The 20,329-nt window shown below is 37.1% G+C and overlaps 1 protein-coding gene across 1 annotated transcript in view; it reads left to right on the forward strand.

Annotated features, from left to right (window-relative positions):
• PRKAA2 (protein kinase AMP-activated catalytic subunit alpha 2) overlaps window positions 1-20,329 on the forward strand; it is a 78,770-nt gene that overhangs the window by 47,161 nt on the left and 11,280 nt on the right. The window contains exons 3-6 of the mRNA XM_042997363.1: window positions 2,296-2,389; window positions 3,084-3,228; window positions 12,474-12,561; window positions 14,574-14,798. Of these exons, the coding sequence (XP_042853297.1) occupies window positions 2,296-2,389; window positions 3,084-3,228; window positions 12,474-12,561; window positions 14,574-14,798 (552 nt within the window). The remainder of the gene's footprint in view (window positions 1-2,295; window positions 2,390-3,083; window positions 3,229-12,473; window positions 12,562-14,573; window positions 14,799-20,329) is intronic.

A 20,329-nucleotide genomic window follows, 5' to 3' on the forward strand; every position in this document is an offset into this window, starting at 1 on the left:
AGGAGGCTACTGAAGAACAGATTCATGTTTTGAAAAGAATACTTGTCTGATGTCTGTCTTCCTCAGTGAGTGTAGGCTCCACAGAGACAGGAGCCATTGATCTCACCGAGTGCAATACATGTAGATTTGCAACAAATAGTAAATGTCACAATTTAATAGCTCAGTGTCTGGCACACGGTATAAGTGCTTATTAGTAATGTTGGCTGTGGTTTTCATCGCTCTAGATTGGCCTTTAATGTGCACCGTGGCTACTGTGGAGTTAGAGGTTTCATGAAATAGTTCAATCCAACAGTATCCACTGAAGACCTGTGATATACGTGGAAGAATCAGCAGCTAAGTTTATTAGAATTTCATCACTTGTTTTTTTGTTATGCCCCAAGGATGTAACAGAGCAGAAAAGCGATAGAGAATTCTGTTAATAAACCAGATTAGCCGGCAGTGAGTTGACTAGGTGCTCCTGCTTCACACTGTTCATTTTATTCAGAGTTTGGTGCCTGGTAAGATTGCTCTTACAGAACCATTTCTTCTGGAGTTCTCAGGTAAAATTCTCTTTTCATAGTTCATTTGACGTAATCTTAACTTTATTCTTCAGTGGTGTTAGTTTATTTTATATAAAGTGGTTACTGTGTCATTTTTCATCCAAAAGACTAAAGATTGCTATTAGGAATATTTTTTTGAAGATCTATAATCATTTTTATACTGTAGCTTTAATATTTTACTTTTTTCAAATGTTTAATTTACACATGATGTATCTTTTCTTAAAATATATAGTATGTGGTTACATGACCAACTACCGGGCCATTTTCCTTTCCTTTTTAATGGGGAATAATAACCAGAACCACCATGTAGCATATACTTGCTTTTGTGCACATTAGTAAAAAGTACTCTATCAGGGTGGACGAATTTACCGAAGGGGTCTCCTGCTTCTGACACATTGAACAGGGTAGCATCTGGGCCACTTTTCAACTCCTACTTGTGTCTTCACTGGGTGCCTGGAAGCCATGCAAAAACTACACAGCTATACTTAGTGGCCCTAAATAGTAACTCAGTAGAAATCACATATTGCTCACAATCAGATTATAGATAATCCTTTATAAACAAAGTTAAAACTTTAATAATTGTATTTAACTTGTTTTCAAAGCTTTGTTAAAATTGTGTATATGGGGAGAAGTCTTTTATGAAATTTTTTTCAAGTAGAGCTAAGATTCTTATTTTTTTAATGTTCTCAGCTTTGCTGAGAAGTCAATTTAAGAAATATATATATAAACACACATTCATATATATGTCTATTTAATTTTTTACTATGGAACGTTTTTGATGTATACAAAAAGTAAAGTGATAAAGCCTCATGTATCCATCATTTGGCTTCAATGATTGCCAGTGTACTGTTTTATCTGCTTCTTTCCACTTCTCCCACCCCAAATTATTTTGAAGTAAATCCCAAAATATTATGTTTTTAATCTCTAAACTTTTCACTATCTGCTCTGGAATATAGACTCTTTATTTAAAAAACACAAGCATAGATCATTATAACACCTAAAAAATTAAAGTGATTAACAATATTATCAACCACCCAGTCATAATTCAGACTTTGGTTCATAAATTTTTTTTAAAGTTTATTTTATTTTGAGAGAGAGAGAGAGAGAGACGGAGGGAGAGAGATCAGGGCAGGGTGGGCAGAAAGAGAGAAAGAGAATTCCAAGCAGCCTCCGCTCTCTTAAGTGCGGAGCCCAGTGTGGGGCTCAATCTCATGAACCGTGATAGATCATCATAACTTGAGCCGAAATCAGGAGTCAGATGCTTAACTGACTGAGCCACTCAGGTGCCCCTTGATTTACTTTTAACCTATAGCTCCCCCCTCCCTTTTTCTTTTCTCACGTTTTATTTGTTGAAGAAATGGTTATTTGTCCACTTTCTGCATTTTGCTGATTAAATCTCTTGTATCATTTAACCTTAACAAGAGTATTTTTAATTTATGTTTCAATATGATACTTGATCTCCAGACTATAAAAAAAATTGTTTAAATGGAGAAATTAATGCTTACTTTTTCAAGAATGACGGATTTCAAAGAATTTGTAAACACGAAAGGGAGGATCTGAAGAAAAGTCCTTAAGCCTCAGAAAGGAGAGAATTTTGTAAAGCTATGTTTATAGCTCTGTGATTGTTTTGATAATTTGTTGCCATCTTAAAATATTGTAAAGCACTGGAATATAAAATTGTAGCAATAATATACTAGCTTGATTTTTTAAATTAAACTAACATTTTTTTTTATGATTCTTTTTATTTACAAAAAAGATACCAGGTGATCAGCACTCCAACAGATTTTTTTATGGTAATGGAATATGTGTCTGGTGGTGAATTATTTGACTACATCTGTAAACATGGACGGGTGAGTAACTTATTATCTAGTACGATAAACCCCTAAGCTAAGAAAGAGGATAGTAGGAAATAGTAAACCACAAAGATGCCTACAAAGTCAGGGTTGCTTCTGTAATAAAGCCCAACTAAAGATACAGAATAGTAGACATATTTTCTTTCTTAAAAATACACATTTCAAGGGGCTCCTTCCTGGCTCAGTGAGTGCAGCATGTGACTTTTGATCTTGGGGTTGTACGTTCAAGCTCCACATTGGATGTAGAGATTACTTAAAAATAAAATCTTAAAAAAAATACACCTTTTGAAATACTGATTTTAGAGAACATGTTCCACTTAGTTGCCAACATGATATTTGTGTTTTCAGAATGAAAAATCTGTTGTATAACATGTTGAAGCTTCAATTATTTTCTTTTCGGAGCACTTTCATAGAAGTTCTGTTTTACATTATGTTTGTTGATTGCCTAAAACATTGTGCACATTTAGTGATATTAATTGAAAATCAAATCTTCCTAGCAGCACAGAAAAACCTTGTTGATTAACATGTTGACCTTTAATGCAAGTTTTTGGTTTGTTTATCTGATTTGTTGAAAATTCTGACCCAGTTCTAATTAGCTTACACAGTTACGTTTGGGTTGATTATAAAACTGAAACTCTTGCTACGAAGATGTCCTAAACATTCTTAGTGCAGCTTCTGTTACACTTGCTAGGTTGAAGAGGTGGAAGCAAGGCGCCTCTTTCAGCAGATTCTGTCAGCTGTGGATTACTGTCATAGGCATATGGTAGTTCATCGAGACCTGAAACCAGAGAATGTGCTGTTGGATGCTCACATGAATGCCAAGATAGCGGATTTTGGTATGTAACTCCAAGGTTGTTCAGAAATGTACTGGTTGCCTTTGCAAAATGTGTCAGTAGCAAGTGTTAAGGTACGAATTTGCAGGTTCAACTTTGCAAATCCTATACCATGAAAAGGGATTAGTTGCGCAGTCTCCAGGCTACCTTATTGTATTCATCTAAACAGTTTTTTAAAATGCAAATACTTCCAGAGAAGTTAGGGCTAGCTTCAAGGTAAATCCATTTAATCTGCATTTCCTTCTAAAGGAATTCTTAACTGTTATTTTTGTGGGGGTCACAAACTCCTTTGAAAATCTAATGAAAATATGGAAACTTCCTTTGATGAATGTACTTCAAGAGGGGTAATGAAAATTTATATGCAGCTTTGGAGACTTAAAGTCTTTCTGAATTGATCAAGGGTAAAATCTAACAACTTGCTAAAAGAATAGGAGTTTTGGTCAAGAGTAAACAAAAAGGTGAAATGTAAATTTAAGGCACCGAACACTTTCTGGGGTAAACAAACCTGGAAAGAGTACCATAGTAGAGAGTTTGGCAGAAACATTAGGAGGTGAGAGATTATAGAAAGGTAGAAAGGCACCAGAGTTCAGCAGTGCTTATTTATAATTTTTGTAATAATTTTGTATATATTTAATAGTAATAATTGTTATATAATAATATATAATATAATAATTATATTATAATTATATATAAATATATAATTATGTATTAATATATAATATAAGTATATATTTATATATGATTATATATTAATATATAATATAATTATATATTTATATATAATTATATATAAATATATAATAATAATAATATTGTCTAATTTTGTATAATCTTTAAAAACTAGGAAACTTGGGCAGGCCCCTTTTGGGACACCCGAGTGGCTCAATTGGTTAAGTGTCCTACTTCAGGTCATGATCTCACAGTTCATGAGTTTGAACCCCACATCAGGCTCTGTGCTGTTGGCACAGAGCTCACTTCAGATCCTCTGTCCCCCGCCCCTCTCTCTGCCCCTCCCCACCAGAAATAAATAAACATTAAAAAAATTTTTTAAACAAGGAAACTAGTTTCCCTGTTTCACTTTCTTTTCTTTTTAAAATTAAAAAAAATTATTTCTTCATAATTTATTGTCAAGTTAGCTAACATACGGTGTATACAGTGTACTCTTGGCTTCAGGAGTAGATTCCCATGATTCATTACTTACATACAGCACCCAGTGCTCATCCCAACAAGTGCCCTCCTCAGTTTTCTTCACTCATTTTTCCCTCTCCTTACCACCCCCCCAGCAACCCCCAGTTTGTTCTCTGTATTTAAGGGTCTGTTATAGTTTGCCTTCCTCTCTGTTTGAAACTTATTTTTTCCCCTTCCCCATGGTCCTCCATTAAGTTTCTCAAATTCTACATATGAGTGAAAATATATGATACCTGTCTTTCTCTGACTGACTTATTTCACTTAGCATAATACCCTCTAGTTCCATTCATGTTGTTGCAAATGGAAAGATTTAATTCTTTCTCATTGCCAAGTAGTAGTCCATCTTCTTTATCCATTCATCGGTTAATGGACATGTGGGTTCTTTCTGCAATTTGGCTATTGTTCAAAACGCTGCTATAAACATTCGGGTACATGTGCCCCTATGAATCAGCACTCTTGTATCCCTTGGCTAAATTCCTAGCAGTGGTATTTCTGGGCCATAGGGTAGATCTATTTTTAATTTTTTGAGGAACCTCCACACTGTTTTCCAGAGTGGCTGCACCACTTTGCATTCCCACCAACAGTACAAGAGGGTTCCCATTTCTCCACATCCTTGCCAACATCTGTTGTTGATCGAGTTGTTAATTTTAGTCACTCTGACCAGTGTGAGGTGGTATCTCAGTGTGGTTTTGATATGTATTTCCCTGATGATGAGTGACATTGAGCATCTTTTCATGCATCTGTTGTCCATCTGAGTGTCTTCTTTGGAAAATATCCATTCATGACTTCTGCCTGTTTCTTCACTGGATTATTTGTTTTTTGGGTGTTAAGTTTTGTAAGTTCTTTATAGGTTTTGGATACTAACCCTTTATCTGATATCTGATAAGTCATTTGCAAATAACTTTTCCCATTTGGTCAGTTGCCTTTTAGTTTTGTTGATTATTTCCTTTGCAGTGCAGAAGGTTTTTATCTTGATGAGGTCCCAGTAGTTCATTTTTGCTTTTATTTCCCTTGCCTTCAGAGACATGTCGAGTAAGAATTTGCTGCGGCTGAGGTCAAAGAGGTTGTTGCCTGTTTTCTCCTGTAGGGTTTGATGGTTTCCTGTCTCACATTTAGGTCTTTCATTCCTTTTGAGTTTATTTTTGTGCATAGTGTAAGGAAGTGGTGCAGTTTCATTCTTCTGCATGTTGCTTTCTAGTTCTTCCACCACTGTTTGCTGGAGACGGTCTTTTTTCCATTGGATACTCTTTCCTGCTTTGTCAAAGATTAGTTGGCCATACATTTGTGGGTCCACTTCTGGGTTCTCTATTCCATTGGTCTATGTATCTGTTTTTGTGCCAAAAGCATACTGTCTTGATGATTACAGCTTTGTGTGCTAGAGGCTAAAGTCTGGGATTGTGACGCTTCCTGCTTTGGTTTTCTTTTTCCACGTTACTTTGGCCATTCAGGGTCTTTTGTGGTTCCATACAAATTTTAGGATTATTTGTTCTAGTTCTGAGAAGAAATACCAGTGTAATTTTGATTAGGATTGCATTGAATGTGTAGATTGCTTTGGGTAGTATTGACATTTTAACAGTATTTGTTCTTCTAATTCGTGAGCATGGAATGTTTTTCCATTTCTTTGTGTCTTCTCGAATTTCTTTCGTAAGTTTTATATAGTTTTTAACATACAGATCTTTTACATCTTTGCAACTGATTTCTGTACATTGATTTTGTATCCTGTGACTTTGCTGAATTCATGTATCAATTCTAGCAGCTTTTTGATGGAGTCTTTTGGATTTTCCATGTAGAGTATCATGTCATCTGTGAAAAGTGAAAGTTTGACTTCTTTGCCAATTCAGATGCCTTTTATTTCATTTTGTTGTCTGATTGCTAAGGCTAGGACTTCCAACACTATGTTAAATAACAGCGGTGAGAGTGGACATCCCTGTCATGTTCCTGATCTCAGGGGAAAGCTCTCAGTTTTTCCCCCTTGAGGATGATACTAGCTGTGGACTTTTCATATATGGCTTTTATGATGTTAACGTATGTTACTTTTATCCCGACTTTCTTGAGAGTTTTTGTTATGAAAGGATGCTGTATTTTGTCAAATGTTTTTTCTGCATCTATTGAGATCATGTGGTTCTTATCCTTTCTTCTATTAATGTGATGTATCACACTGATTTGCAAATATTGAACTAGCCCTGCAGCCCAGAAATGAATTCCACTTGATCATGGCAAATAATTCTTTTAATAGACTATTGAATTCGATTTGCTAGTATCTTGTTGAGAATTTTTACATCCATGTTCATCAGGGATATTGGCCTGTAATTCTCCTTTTTTGTGGGGTCTCTGGTTCGGGAATCAAAGTAATGCTGGCTTCGTAGAATGAGTCCAGAAGTTTTCCTTTCATTTCTATTTTTTGGAACAGCTTGAGAAGGATAGGTATTAACTCTGCTTTAAATGTCTGGTAGAATTCCCTGGGAAAGCCATCTGGTCCAGGACTCTTATTTGTTGGGAGATTTTTTTTTTTTAATGCTTTATTTGGTTTTGAGAGAGAGAAGCGCGCACAAGTGAGAGAGGGGCAGAAAGAGACACACACACACACACACACACACACACACACACACACACACACACAGAATCTGAAACAGGCTCTAGGCTCTGAGCTGTCAGCACAGAGCCCAACGTGGGGCTCAAACTTGGGAACAACGAGATCATGACCTAGGCTGAAGTCAGATGCTTAACCAACTGAGCCACCCAGGCACCCCTGTTGGGAGATTTTTGATAACTGATTCAATTTCTTTGCTGATTTGGGTCTGTTTAAATTTTCTGTTTCTTCACGTTTGAATTTTGGTAGTGTGGGGGTGTCTAGAAATTTGTCCATTTTTTCCAGGTTGTCCAATTTGTTGGCATATAATTTTTAATAGTATTCTCTAATAATTGTATGTATTTCTGTGGTGTTGGTTGTGATCTGTCCTTTTTCATTCGTGATTTTATCTATTTGGGTCATCTCTCTTTTTAAGAAGTCTGGCTAGGGGTTTATCAATTTGGTTTATTTTTTCAAAAAACCAACTCTTAGATTCATTTATCTGTTCTCTTTTTTTTTGGATTCTGTATTGTTTATTTCTGCTCTAATCTTTATTATTTCTCTTCTTCTACTGGCTTTGGGGTTTCTTTGCTCTTCTGCTTCTAGTTCCTTTAGGTGAGCGATTAGGTGTTTGTATTTGGAATTTTCTGGTTTCTTGAGATAGGCCAAATTGCAGTGTATTTTCCTCTTAATGACTGCCTTTGCTGCATCTCAGAAGGTTTGGACTGTTGTGTTTTCATTTTCATTTGCTTCCATATATTTTTTAATTTCTTCTTTAATTGTCTGGTTGACCCATTTATTCTTTTTTTTCCCTATTTATTTACTTTAATTTTTTAAATTTACATCCAAATTAGTTAGCATATAGTGCAACAATGATTTCAGGAGTAGATTCCTTAATGCCCCTTACCCATTTAGCTCATCCCCCCTCCCACAACCCCTCCAGTAACCCTGTTTGTTCTCCATATTTAAGAGTCTCATGTTTTGTCCCCCTCCTTGTTTTTATATTATTTTTGCTTCCCTTATGTTCATCTGTGTCTTAAAGTCCTCATATGAGTGAGTCATATTATATTTGTCTTTCTCTGACTAATTTCACTTAGCATAATACCCTCCAGTTCCATCCACGTAGTTGCAAATGGCAAGATTTCATTCTTTTTGATTACCGAGTAATACTCCATTATATATATGTGTGTGTGTGTGTGTGTGTGTGTGTGTGTGTGTGTGTGTGTGTATACACACTGCATCTTCTTTATCCATTCATCCATCCATGGACATTGGGCTCTTTCCATACTTTGGCTATTGTTGATAGTGTTGCTATAAACATTGGGGTGCATGTGTCCCTTTGAAACAGCACACTTGTATCCCTTGGATAAATACCTAGTAGTGCAATTGCTAGGTCATAGGGTAGTTCTATTTTTAATTTTTTGAGGGGCCTCCAAACTGTTTTCCAGAGTGGCTGCACCAGCTTGCATTCCCAGACCCATTTATTCTTCAGTAGGATGTTCTTTTAACCTCCATGCCTTTGGAGGCTTTCCAAACTTTTTCTTGTTGTTGATTTCAAGTTTCATAGTGTTGTGATCTGAAAATATGCATGGTATGATCTCAGTTTTTTTATGTTTATTGAGGGCTGTTTTGTGACCCGGTAACTGTTCTGTCTTGGAGAATGTTCCATGTGCACTTGAGAAGAATGTGTATTCTGCTGCTTTTGGATGAAAAATTCTGAATATATCTGTCAAGTCCATCTGGTCCAGTGTATCATTCAAGGCCATTGTTCGTTTATTGATTTTCTGCCTAGATGATCTGTCCATTGCTATAAATGAAGTATTAAAGTCTCCTGCAATTACCATATTCTTACCAATAAGGTTGCTTACGTTTGTGATTAATTGATTGCTATATTTGGGAACCTGTGTGTTGGGGGCATAAACATTTATAATTGTTATCTCTTCTTGATGGATAGACCCCATAATTACAATACAGTTTCCTTCTTCATCTTGTTACAGCTTTTAGTTTAAAATCTAGTTTGTTTGATATAAGTATGACTACTGCAGCTTTCTTTTGACTTCCAGTAGCATGATAGAGGTTCTCCATTCCCTCACTTTCTGAAGGTGTCCTTAGGTCTAAAATGAGTCTCTTTTAGACAGCGTAAAGATGGATCTTGTTTTTAATCCATTCTGATATCCTCTGTCTTTTGACTGGGGCATGTAGTCCATTTACATTCAGAGTTCTTACTGAAAGATATGAATTTAGTGTCATTGTGTTATCTGTAGGTTTTATGCTTGTGGTGATATCTCTGTTCTTTTATAGTCTTTGCTGCTTTCCACTCACAGAGTCCTCCTTAGGATCTCTTGCAGGGCTGGTTTAGTGGTTGTGAACTCCTTCAGCTTTTGTCTGTCTGGGAAAACCTTTATCTCTCCTTCTATTCTGAATGACAGCCTTGCTGGATAAAGGATTCTTGGCTGCATGTTTTTCCTGTTCAGCACATTGATTATTTCCTGCCATTCTCTTCTGGCCTGCCAAGTTTCAGGGAAAAGGTCTGCCTCTACTGTTATGTGTCTACCTTACAGGTTAAGGCCCATTTGTCCCTAGCTGCTTTCAGAATTCCCTCTTTATCTTTCTTTTTTGCCAGTTTCATTATGATATGCCATGGTGAAGACCTATTCTTGTTGAGTCTGAAGGGAGTTCTCTTTGCCTCCTGGATTTGGATGTCCACTTCCTTTCCCAGATTAGGGAAGTTCTCTGCTATAATTTGTTCAAGTAAACCTTCTGCCCCTTTCTCTCTTCTTCTGCTGGAACTCCTAGGATACAGATATTATTATGTTTCATTGAATGACATAGTTCTCTAATTCTCCCCTCATGATCTAGCATTTTCTTATCTCTCTTTTTCTTGGCTTCATCGTTTTCCCTAATTTTATCTTCTATTGCTGTCACTGCATCTCGTTTATTTTGCACCTCATTTGCAGCATTTCTCAATTCGTCGTGACTATTTCTTAGTTCTTTGATCTCTGTAGCAGTAGATTCTCTGCTGTCTTCTATGTTCTTTTCAAGTCTAGCTATTAATCTTATGACTGTTATTCAAAATGCTTGATCAGATAGATTGTTTATATCTGTTTTGATCAATTCTCTAGCTGTCATTTCTTCCTGGAATTTCTTTTGAGAATTCTTCCGTTTCATCATTTTGGCTAGTTTTCTGTCCTTTATGTGTTTTAATAGCCTGTTATATGACCTGCACCTGCAAGCACAATTATATTAAAAAGTGGTCGTACACTGTCCAGAACCTGGCCCTTCAGGAGGTGTTTTTGGAGTGTATTGCATGCTCTCTGTTGTTGTGACTCTGGTTGCTTTATCTCGTTACCCGTAATGGTAGTTTGGACCTTCTACTAGGCGTGCTTTGATTTGTTCATTGAAGTAACTCTGAAGAAAATTTAAAAATGGGTGTGGTGGTGGAAGAAGCCTTATCCCATACAAAGAGAGAAATGACGGGTGGTTAAAAAGAAAAGAACAGCAACCAAAAAATTGACCAGGCAGAGAGAGAAGCTATATTGCTTAATCCAGAGAGAGAGAGAGAGAGAGAGAGAGAAAGAAAAATAGAGAAGGTGATACAGGGGCCCCTGGGTGGCTCAGTTGGTTAAGCGTCTGCCTTAGGCTCAGGTCATGATCTCACGGTTCATGGGTTTGAGCCCCACATTGGGCTCTGTGCTGACAGCTGTGGAGCCTACTTGGGATTCTCTGTCTCCCTCTCTCTCTCTGCCCCTCCCCTGCTCTTTTTCTGTCTCTCAAAATAAATAAATGAATAAATAAACATTTTTAAAAAAAAGAAAAAGGAGATACAGAAGAGATGTAAAAAGAATGGATTAAAAATTATCTGCTTAAATAAACCAATCAGAATTAGAAGTAATAAAAGGAATGAAGAAAAAAAAATTATATAAAATAAGAACTGACCAAGAGTCAAATCAGAAAATGCAAAACCACTGGACTGATACCTGATGGTGCCTTGGAACCTGTGACTGCGGTGCTGGTCTGGAACACTGTCTGCTTCAGTGGCAGTCTCGCTTCCGTAGATATGCATTTACCAGGCACGAAGGGGCGTGGTTTGGTGTAGGCAGGTCCTGCCTGCACTGTGGGTCCGTTGTCCCTTCCCTGAAGCCCAACCTTGTTGGCGATGGGGAGAAAAATGGGGACACTCCTGTCTCTCCTCCCCAGACCAGATGTCTCCCACTGCTCTGTTCAGGCTGTCCACACAGTGCCGTGCAGACACAAAGAGGGTCAGTTTGTCCCACTCCACCATCTCCTGCACCTCCCAGGCACTTGGCTAAATTCAGTCCCTGATGTCATAAAGGATCGTGCTCCGTGCGCCCCAGTTCTGGGGTAGTGCCGCTCTGGGCCTGGGTGGCAGGTGTCCGCAGGGTCTTTTGTCTTTAGAGTGGATATATACCTTCTTCCCACAGCACTCAAGGGAGGGGGCTACTCTCTCCGACTGCGCCCCTGAGCTCGCTACCAAGCCTGGGTCTGGCTCTCCTCCTCCCCAGGCGTGCATACAGGGCGGCAGGCTCCAGTCCGGAGAAAGACCTGCAACCCTGGATCGTGTTAGATATTGGTTCTTTCTCTATTTTTTCTATTCCCCGGTCTGTGGTTTTTCTCTTGTCCAAATACAGCCCTACACTTCCACAGCCTCTCTTTCTCTTCCTTTTGTCTCTCCAGAGAAAGGGATCCCTCTCCTCTGTGCCTATGCCACCCATTTTCTCTCTCCCAGTTGACAGTCACACACCTATGGACCACCAAGTTGTCCCTGTGGGCCCCTAGAGATATTTCTGTCACTCTGTAGCCTGGATTCTTGGAATTCCGTCTTCTGGCCTCAGTATTGCTGTGTTTGAAGGACGAGGGAACTTTGGGTCCCCTTACTTATAGCTCTGCTATGTTGACTCCTTCCCCCTAAAAAAAAAAAAACTTTAAAAGGTGCCCCTTCTCTTTTGTAAATCAAAAAAACTCTTTAATATTATAGTCCAGTTAGATTTTTGGTTCAGTAGATTATTTTTTCTGTGTTGAATATAAGCTTTCCAAATTAAAAGCTTTTGGAACATAATCTTTATAAATAAGAACCTGTCTGATTTCTACTTAGAGATTTTATTTTTAAAGGCTTTGAAAGCATAGGACAAAAAGTAATAGGTTCCATTTCATTCTTTCAACTGTAGAAATGGGCAAATAATATTTTGTTGCTTTTATGTTTAGAAGAGTTCATATAATTTAGAACAACCTCATATTTGTCAGGTGAATCAAGATTTTTATTTAGAAAAAGGAATTCGAATCATACATGATGTGCTTTATCTTTTAGAGCTTAAGCATGCTGGAATGTTTTTTTCTAGTCTAACAAATAATTTCCACTACTTTTTTTCTAATAATTAAAAAATATGTATAGGACATTAAAGATATTTTCCCTCGTACTTATATCTACTTTTAAAAATATCTAGCATGAAGTAAACGTTACTCTTATTTTCAGGATTGTCTAATATGATGTCGGATGGTGAGTTTCTGCGAACTAGTTGTGGATCTCCCAATTATGCAGCACCTGAAGTCATCTCAGGCAGGTAATAATAGATGGGTGGAGAGTAAACTTTTCATAATCTTTTGTTCATCTTAATAACATTTAATTATGATATATTCTGTTTAGAGGATAAGATTAACACAGTAGGAACAAATTGTCCTTTTGATTTTTCCATTCTTTAAGAGAGAATAGTTTTATTAAACAATTTTTTAAACAGTTTAAATTTTGTTATGAGTATATTTAATGATTTTTTCTTTTTTCCAGGTGTAATTATTTTTATTCCTAGTTATTTTTGATAGTATTACTGATATAGTAATAACAGAGAATAAGTGTTGTGTTTGTTGGAAACACTTACAAAAGAATTCAAGCATTAAGTTCCTGATAGGACAATATTAGTGTCCCTGGTCCTATATATGCTGGCAATATGTAAAACACCTAGGTTCCCGGGTGCAGAGTGCAGAGGTGTAAAGTAAGTCACTGAGACATTGCAAGGAAAAGAAGAGAGTATAAAATAAAGATGTAAGCAAAGAGTAAAGTGCTGAAGGAACAGATAAGAAGTATATCGATGATCATAAAACCCTTAGGTGAGCTTTTGTTCTGTCTGTTCTCAAAGTTCCATGAGTCTGTGATGATGCTAAATTATTGAAAAAAATTTTAAGGGAGTTTTTCCATTAAAAAAATGACTGAAAGAAATATTGATTTTATTTTGATAAAGTACAGATAAGAGCATTTGCTATATTCAAGCATTCCTATCAGACAGTCCTTAAATAATAATTAACATATTTTTAATAAGGTACTATATAGACCATTATTTTATGTTTTGTTTTTAGAACAATGAGGTTTTGGGGGGACAGTATTGTCACTTCATGAAATTAAACTGTACAAGTAGAGATTGGAGCTTACCCATTGGTATATAGAAAAAATGTTCATACAGATTGCAGTGATAAACTGAAGACTTTCTACAGTGACCAGTGTCTGTTTAAAAACTTAACAGAATTCTCTGAGAGAAAATACAGAAAAGTTATTATTGCAAGGAACAGATATAGGAGTTTTGGACAGTACAGCAAATGATATAAATGATGGGCAGCACCATTTTGAAGTGGATTATATTCTTTTAATTGGAATAACATAGATTTACTTTGTTACCTCAGACCTAGGTTTGAGTTTGTCAGTGTGCTATCAGGAGCATTTTAATATTTTTTATGTAGGTGAGAGAAGAAAGAACTAATATTCCAGGCATAGGTTATGTGTAACAAAGCTAACCTTAGTCCTGTGAGTTAACCTAACAAGTGATTGGAATGAAAGTCATACTCAGGATAATGTTATACAGGACAAGTACTGTCAAAGAGATGGCTGTAGGACTGGTTAGGCATTGTAATGTTTCAAATATTCCGTAAAAAATATGCATGTCAGGGATAAAAATTCTGTTGTATATGCATTTTCTTTATTGTAGTTTTATGATAAAAGGATTTAACGTATACATTATAGTATTGTTTTTTTCAAGTTTATGGTTATCTACTTTGATGTTTCCATAAAAATTCAACCATAGTATGTTTTATTTTTAAAAAAATTTTTTTTAATGTTTATTTATTTCTGAGACAGAGAGAGAGCATGAGTGGGAGAGGACAGAGACAGAGAGATGGAGACCCAGAATCGGAAGCAGGCTCCAGGCTCTGAGCTGTCAGCACAAAGCCCGACATGGGGCTCAAACTCACAAACCGTGAGATCATGACCTGAGCCGAAGTCGGTCGCTCAACTGACTGAGCCACCCAGGCGCCCCTGTTTTATTTTTTTTTAATTAGTCAATTAGTAAGTTAAGTGAGTTTGTGACAAAGAAAAATACTGCTTTCTTTTGGAAAACTTGAATAGTAATTGCATAGACCAATTCTCTACGGGAACAAGTATTGACTGTTGGGAGTGTGGTCATGGTCCTCATTGAAGGCCTGCAAATCAGTATAGACTGAGTCTGTAATATGTATATGAAGAAACAGGGTGTACATGGAGATGAGAAAAAGTGGTACTTGTATTTCAGGTTTTTGTCATCCTTTTTCTTAGATTGTATGCAGGTCCTGAAGTTGATATCTGGAGCTGTGGTGTTATCTTGTATGCTCTCCTTTGTGGCACCCTCCCATTTGACGATGAGCATGTACCTACGTTATTTAAGAAGATCCGAGGGGGTGTTTTTTATATCCCAGAATATCTCAATCGTTCTGTTGCCACTCTGTTGATGCATATGCTGCAGGTTGACCCCCTGAAACGGGCAACTATCAAAGATATAAGGTGATTATTCTTTTTGTGACTGTTACGTGCATTTTGTAGTATTAATAATAATAACACTAATTGAGTGCCTGCTTTATGTTAGTCTCTAACACTTAATACCATAGGAATTTTGCTTTCCTTTTTACACAAACCTGATCAGATCACTGATCTTTTTATTTTTTTATTTATTTTATTTTATTTTTTTATTTTATTTTATTTTAAAATTTTTTTAACATTTATTTATTTTTGAGACAGAGAGAGACAGAGCATGAAAGGGGGAGGGTCAGAGAGAGGGAGACACAGATTCTGAAACAGGCTCCAGGCTCTGAGCTGAGCTGTCAGCACAGAGCCGGATGTGGGGCTCGAACTCACGGACCGCAAGATCACGACCTGAGCCGAAGTCGGCCGCTTAACCGACTGAGCCACCCAGGTGCCCTGATCTTTTTAAATATTTCAGATTGTTTTCTAAACTTTTTAGCTTAAGCAGCAAATCCTCAAAGGCCCTTCCTAATAAGGCTCCATTTCCTTCTCCTGAAGCCTCACTCCTGCACTTACCACCACACACTGGTACCAGTGCCTCAGCTACATTCAGCTTCTCCTTGTTCTTCAAAAAACATATTTTATGCCTTCATGTTTTAATTTATATTATTGTCTCTGATTCGTCTTCTGCCTTTTTTGACCCTGTAGATTTCCATCCATCCTTTATAATTCTTACTTATCATCTCCCTTGTGAAATTACTTCTGATTCCTCCAGGCAGCGTTAGTTGCTTCCACTTCCGTGATTTCCACATTTTGTTCGTGGTTTTATTTTTTCATTATCGCTTCGTATCTAGCTATTACTCAGTGTGTCTTCCTCCAGTCCTAAATTATAACTCCATAAGGGTAGAGAGAGTGTCTTACTCATCTTAGTACACACAATGCTAGAAGGCCCACGAATGTAGTATATGTTGAGAAACCATTTGAATAAATTTCAGGAGTGCCTGGGTGGCTCAGTCGGTTAAGCGTCCAGCGCTCGATTTGGGCTCAGGTCATGATCTCACTCACAGTTGTGGGATTTGAGCCCTGCTTCAGGCTCTGTGCTGACATTGTGGAGCCTGCTTGAGATTCTCTCTCTCCCTCTCTCTTTGCCCCTCCCCTGTGTACACATGCATATGTTCTCTCTCTCTTTCTGAAAATAAATAAACTTAAAAAAAAAAGTGAATAAATTTCAAATGGAATACAGGGTGAGATTTACGTATTTTACATATGGTTGATGAAATAAAGCATTAAAAGTTTTGCTAAGATTTTGAATAAAAAAATAAGCTAGGGCTGTGAAGGATTTCTTGTTACGTGAGAAACTTTGGAGCTTGCAGTGTTACTGTGAATAGGACCTTTATCTAGCATACACAAGCCATGGTAATTCTTTACCTTCTACTTTTTACTTACTGTGTTACGTTTCCTAGGGGTTTTTTTGTTTTTACCTGACATTTCATCAGTTATTTATTTACAAACACATTCTGTTACCCTCTCTCCAGAATCTCTCCTCTTACAAGCCGGAATGGCTGTGTAGAGACCTGTGACTCTTGGAATGTTTAAATGGAGTAGTTTTTTACGTGGTAGCTGCTGATCTCTTCTGCATGCAGGGACTGATTGCTTTTCCATTTGTATACTGTTTTTCTCCCCTAGCCTTTCTTCAGTGTTCCAGGCCTCATACATAAAATAAACGTGTGATTGTAAATTAGCACCAACTTTAGTTATGGAAATGAAGTTAGTAGGAAAAAAACCTTTTGTGTTTACAGTTTTTGTTTTGTTTTGTTTGTTTGTTTTTTAACATTAAGCTCTATGCCCAGCTTGGGGCTTAAACTCACAACCCTGAGATCAAGAGTCAACATGCTGTATGGACTGAGCCAGCCAAGCACCTTGGTCACTTAATTGTCTTTTCCTTAGAAAGAAAATTAGAGACGCTGATACATATATTTGCACCTGTTTCTGTCAGCACATACATTTAGAATAGGAAAAGTACTGATTCCACTTGTGTTAAAACCGATAGTTGTATATTTACAAGCTTTAGACGAAAATGTAAATAAAAGTCTTAGGATGAAGTAATTTGTGCATATGTAGTTGACATAAAATAGTAGTCAGTACAAGTACAAACTCCCAGTTATAAAAAAATAATGGCATTCATTTCTGTTCTCAAACTAATAACTTGAATTTATAGTTTCTATCATTTTTTATTTATCCAAATTCAGTTTTTTAATGTATGGGAATTCTTTTTTTTTTTGTTTTTTGTTTTTTTTTAACGTTTATTTATTTTTGACAGAAAGCGTGAACGGGGTAGAGGCAGAGAGAGAGAAGGAGGGAGAGGGAAGCGGGGGGAAGAGAGAGAGAGAGAGAGAGAGAGAGAGAGAGAGAGAATATGAATGAATGAATCTGAAGCAGGCTCCAGGCTCTGAGCTGTCAGCACAGAGCCTGATGCGGGGCTCGAACTCACGAACCATGAGATCATGACTTAGCCAAAGTCGTATGGTTAACTGACTGAGGCGCCCCTGTTATGCTAGTGCATTCTTTTTTTTTTTTTTTTTTAAGGAAAGGAACTTTATTTCATGGAAAAAAAAATCTGGGAGGGATTTTTCTGAACCAAAATCCACTGGAGAACAGCAAGAGATCAGAGTGATGACAGTTTCTCACTGGCTGCATCACAGTCGTGATCAGTACCCCGATGGGCTCTGTAAATGATACTGAGTGGTAGGGCTCCCCCTTCTAGTGTCCCTGCTCTCTTTTAGCTATGTTTCCCTTTATTCTCACACTTACTAGTGGTTTTGTGGCCCAGCTGAACTTAACACAAGCTCAGAGGTGCTTTATCTGATACTGTGGAAGGTATGGGGTGTGTATTGACCCACCAGGGTTTCAAATCTGACTGCATACAGGAGTTACCTGCCAACCTCCAAGAGCCAGGTTGTGCCCCTCTGTGGCATTCATTGTGGAGTTGGGCTGGCTGCAAAGAGGAGGTGTCCCACAGGGTCTCCCCTCCATAGCACACCTTGGTCTCTGCGACACAGATGCATCTCCCAGGCTGATAGGTGGTGGGGGACCAGAAACACCCACACGTGGATGACTTAACCCACCAGCTTATTGAGCACTTAGAGCAGAACTTCCCTTCTGCTGTGGTCCTGGTGGTGTGGGCCTTGGGGTTGGGGTGCCTGTGTCCCTGCACCCCGAGTTGTTATGCTACTATCTTCTTATGGTTATTCCATGTAGGTCATATTTTTCTTATAAGGTGGTAAGCGATTGGAGGTTAGAAAGTGTATCTCAGTATTCATTCATTCATTTAATCATTTTTGCTTTTATTTATTCAGTAACTATTTATTTAGTATTTATTCTGTTCAAGGCCCTAGGCTAAGTTCTGGGAATATAGTGATAGACAAGACAGACATTGTCTTCATGAAATAACATTTTTGTATTCTCCCAAGTGCCTTAAGCTTAGTATTACTCTTATTACTAATAATTAATAATAACAGTTAATACAACGTGATTAAAAGTGAAGGGTCTGAAGTTCAACTGTTTTAGTATTAATCCTAATTATTCTGTTTACTAACTACCAGCATACTACTTATTCTTTCTGTGCTTTTGTTACATCATATATAGTGGATTTGGTGGGAGGAAAGTCTTAGGTTGAGCCATGTGAATTTTTTCCGTAGGTCTAAAAACAGCTGAATATCAGAAACTGCAGACATTCAACCTAATATAATTAAAGCTCTTAGAACAGTGTCCAGCACATGGTGTTAATATGTAGGAACCTTTTAGCTGCAGTTGAAGAAATTTGGACACATTGTGAAATTTCTAAAATTTGATATTCTTTATAACTCATTTGGTCTCCTTTTAAAAAATGTTTTTGAGTATGGTTGACACACACTGTTACGTTAGTCTTAGGTAAACAACATAGTGATCCAGCTTCTCTGTATGTTACGCTATGCTCACCACAAGTGTAGCTGCCGTATGTTATCATAGAATGCTATTACAACATCATTGACTATATTCCCTGTGCTGTGCCTTTTATTGTTGTGATGTGTTCATTCCTTAACTGGAAGCCTGCGTCCCCCTCTTGCCTTTTCACTTTGCCCATACCCCCTACCACCACCCCCCCTTCCCTGGCAGCTGTCTCTTCTCTATTTATCGGTCTGATTCTGCTTTTTAAAATTTGTTTATTCATTTCCTTTTTTAGATTCCACTAATGAGTGAAATCATGTATTTATTTTTCTCAGATTTACTTCACTTAGTCCATTTTGTTGCAAATGGCACAATATCATCCTTTTTTAAGGCTGTGTAATACTCCATTGTACATGTATATCCCATGTTCTTTATCCATTTGTCTGTGATACTTAGATGGTTCCATATCTTGGCTATTGTAAATAATGCTGCAGTAAACATAGGAGTGCTTATATATTTTTTGAATTAGTGGTTTTGTTTTCTCTAGGTAAATACCTAGAGAATTTAAAATATCTTTTAAATTTTTTGAAGAACCTCTGTTCTGTTTTTCACAGTGGCTATACCAGTTTATATTCCCAGCAGCAGTGTATAAGGGTTCTTTTTTCTCTGAAGCCTTGCCAACATTTACTGTTTCTTATCTTTTGATTTTTGCTACTGTGTTGTAAGGTGATACCTCGTTGTGGTTTTGATTGTGGTTTCCCTGATTACAGAGGTTGAGCATCTTTTCATGTGTCTATTGGCCATCTCTTAGTCTTCTTTGGTAAAATGTCTATTCAGGTCCTCTGCCTATTTTTTAATTGATTGTTTTTTGGTTTTGTTTGTTTTGTTTTTGTTTTTTGTTTTGTTTTTCATTTTTTTGTTTTTTGGTGTTGTGTTGTATAAGTTCTTTATAAAGTTTGAATATTAACCCTTTATTGGATATATAATTTGCAAGTATCTTCTCCCATTTGGTAGGTTGCCTTTGTGTTTTGCTGATGGTTTCTTTCACTGTGCAAAAGCTTTTTATTTGATGTAGTCCCAATAGTTTATTTTTGCTTTTGTTTCCCTTGCCTTAGGAAACATATCTAGAAAAATGTTGTTTTGGCTAGTGTCAGAGACATTATTGCCTGTGTTTGCCTCTAGGAATTTTATGGTTTCAGATCTCACATTTAGGTTTTTAATCCATTTTGAGTTTATTTTTGTATATGGTGTTAGAAAGTGGTCCAGTTCCATTCTTTTACATGTAGGTGTCCAGTTTTCCCAGCACCATTTATTGAAGAGAATGTCTTCTCCTCATTATATATTCTTGCCTCCTTTGTTATAGAGTAATAGACCATGTACGCATAGGTTTGTTTCTGGGCTCTCTATTCTGTTCCATTGATATGTGTGCCTCTTTTTGTGCCAGTACCATACTGTTTTGATCACTCTTGCTTTATAGCATATCTTGAAATCTGGGATTATGATACTTCCAGCTTTATTTTTCCTTCTCAACGTTGCTTTGGCTATTTGAGGTCTTTTATAGTTGCACACAAATTTTAAGATTGTTCTAGTTCTGTGAGAAATGCTGTTGGTATTTTAATCTGTAGATTGCTTTGGGTAGTATGGAC

Source organism: Panthera tigris, chromosome C1, assembly GCF_018350195.1.
Source record: "Panthera tigris isolate Pti1 chromosome C1, P.tigris_Pti1_mat1.1, whole genome shotgun sequence".
NCBI classification, from domain to species: domain Eukaryota; kingdom Metazoa; phylum Chordata; class Mammalia; order Carnivora; family Felidae; genus Panthera; species Panthera tigris.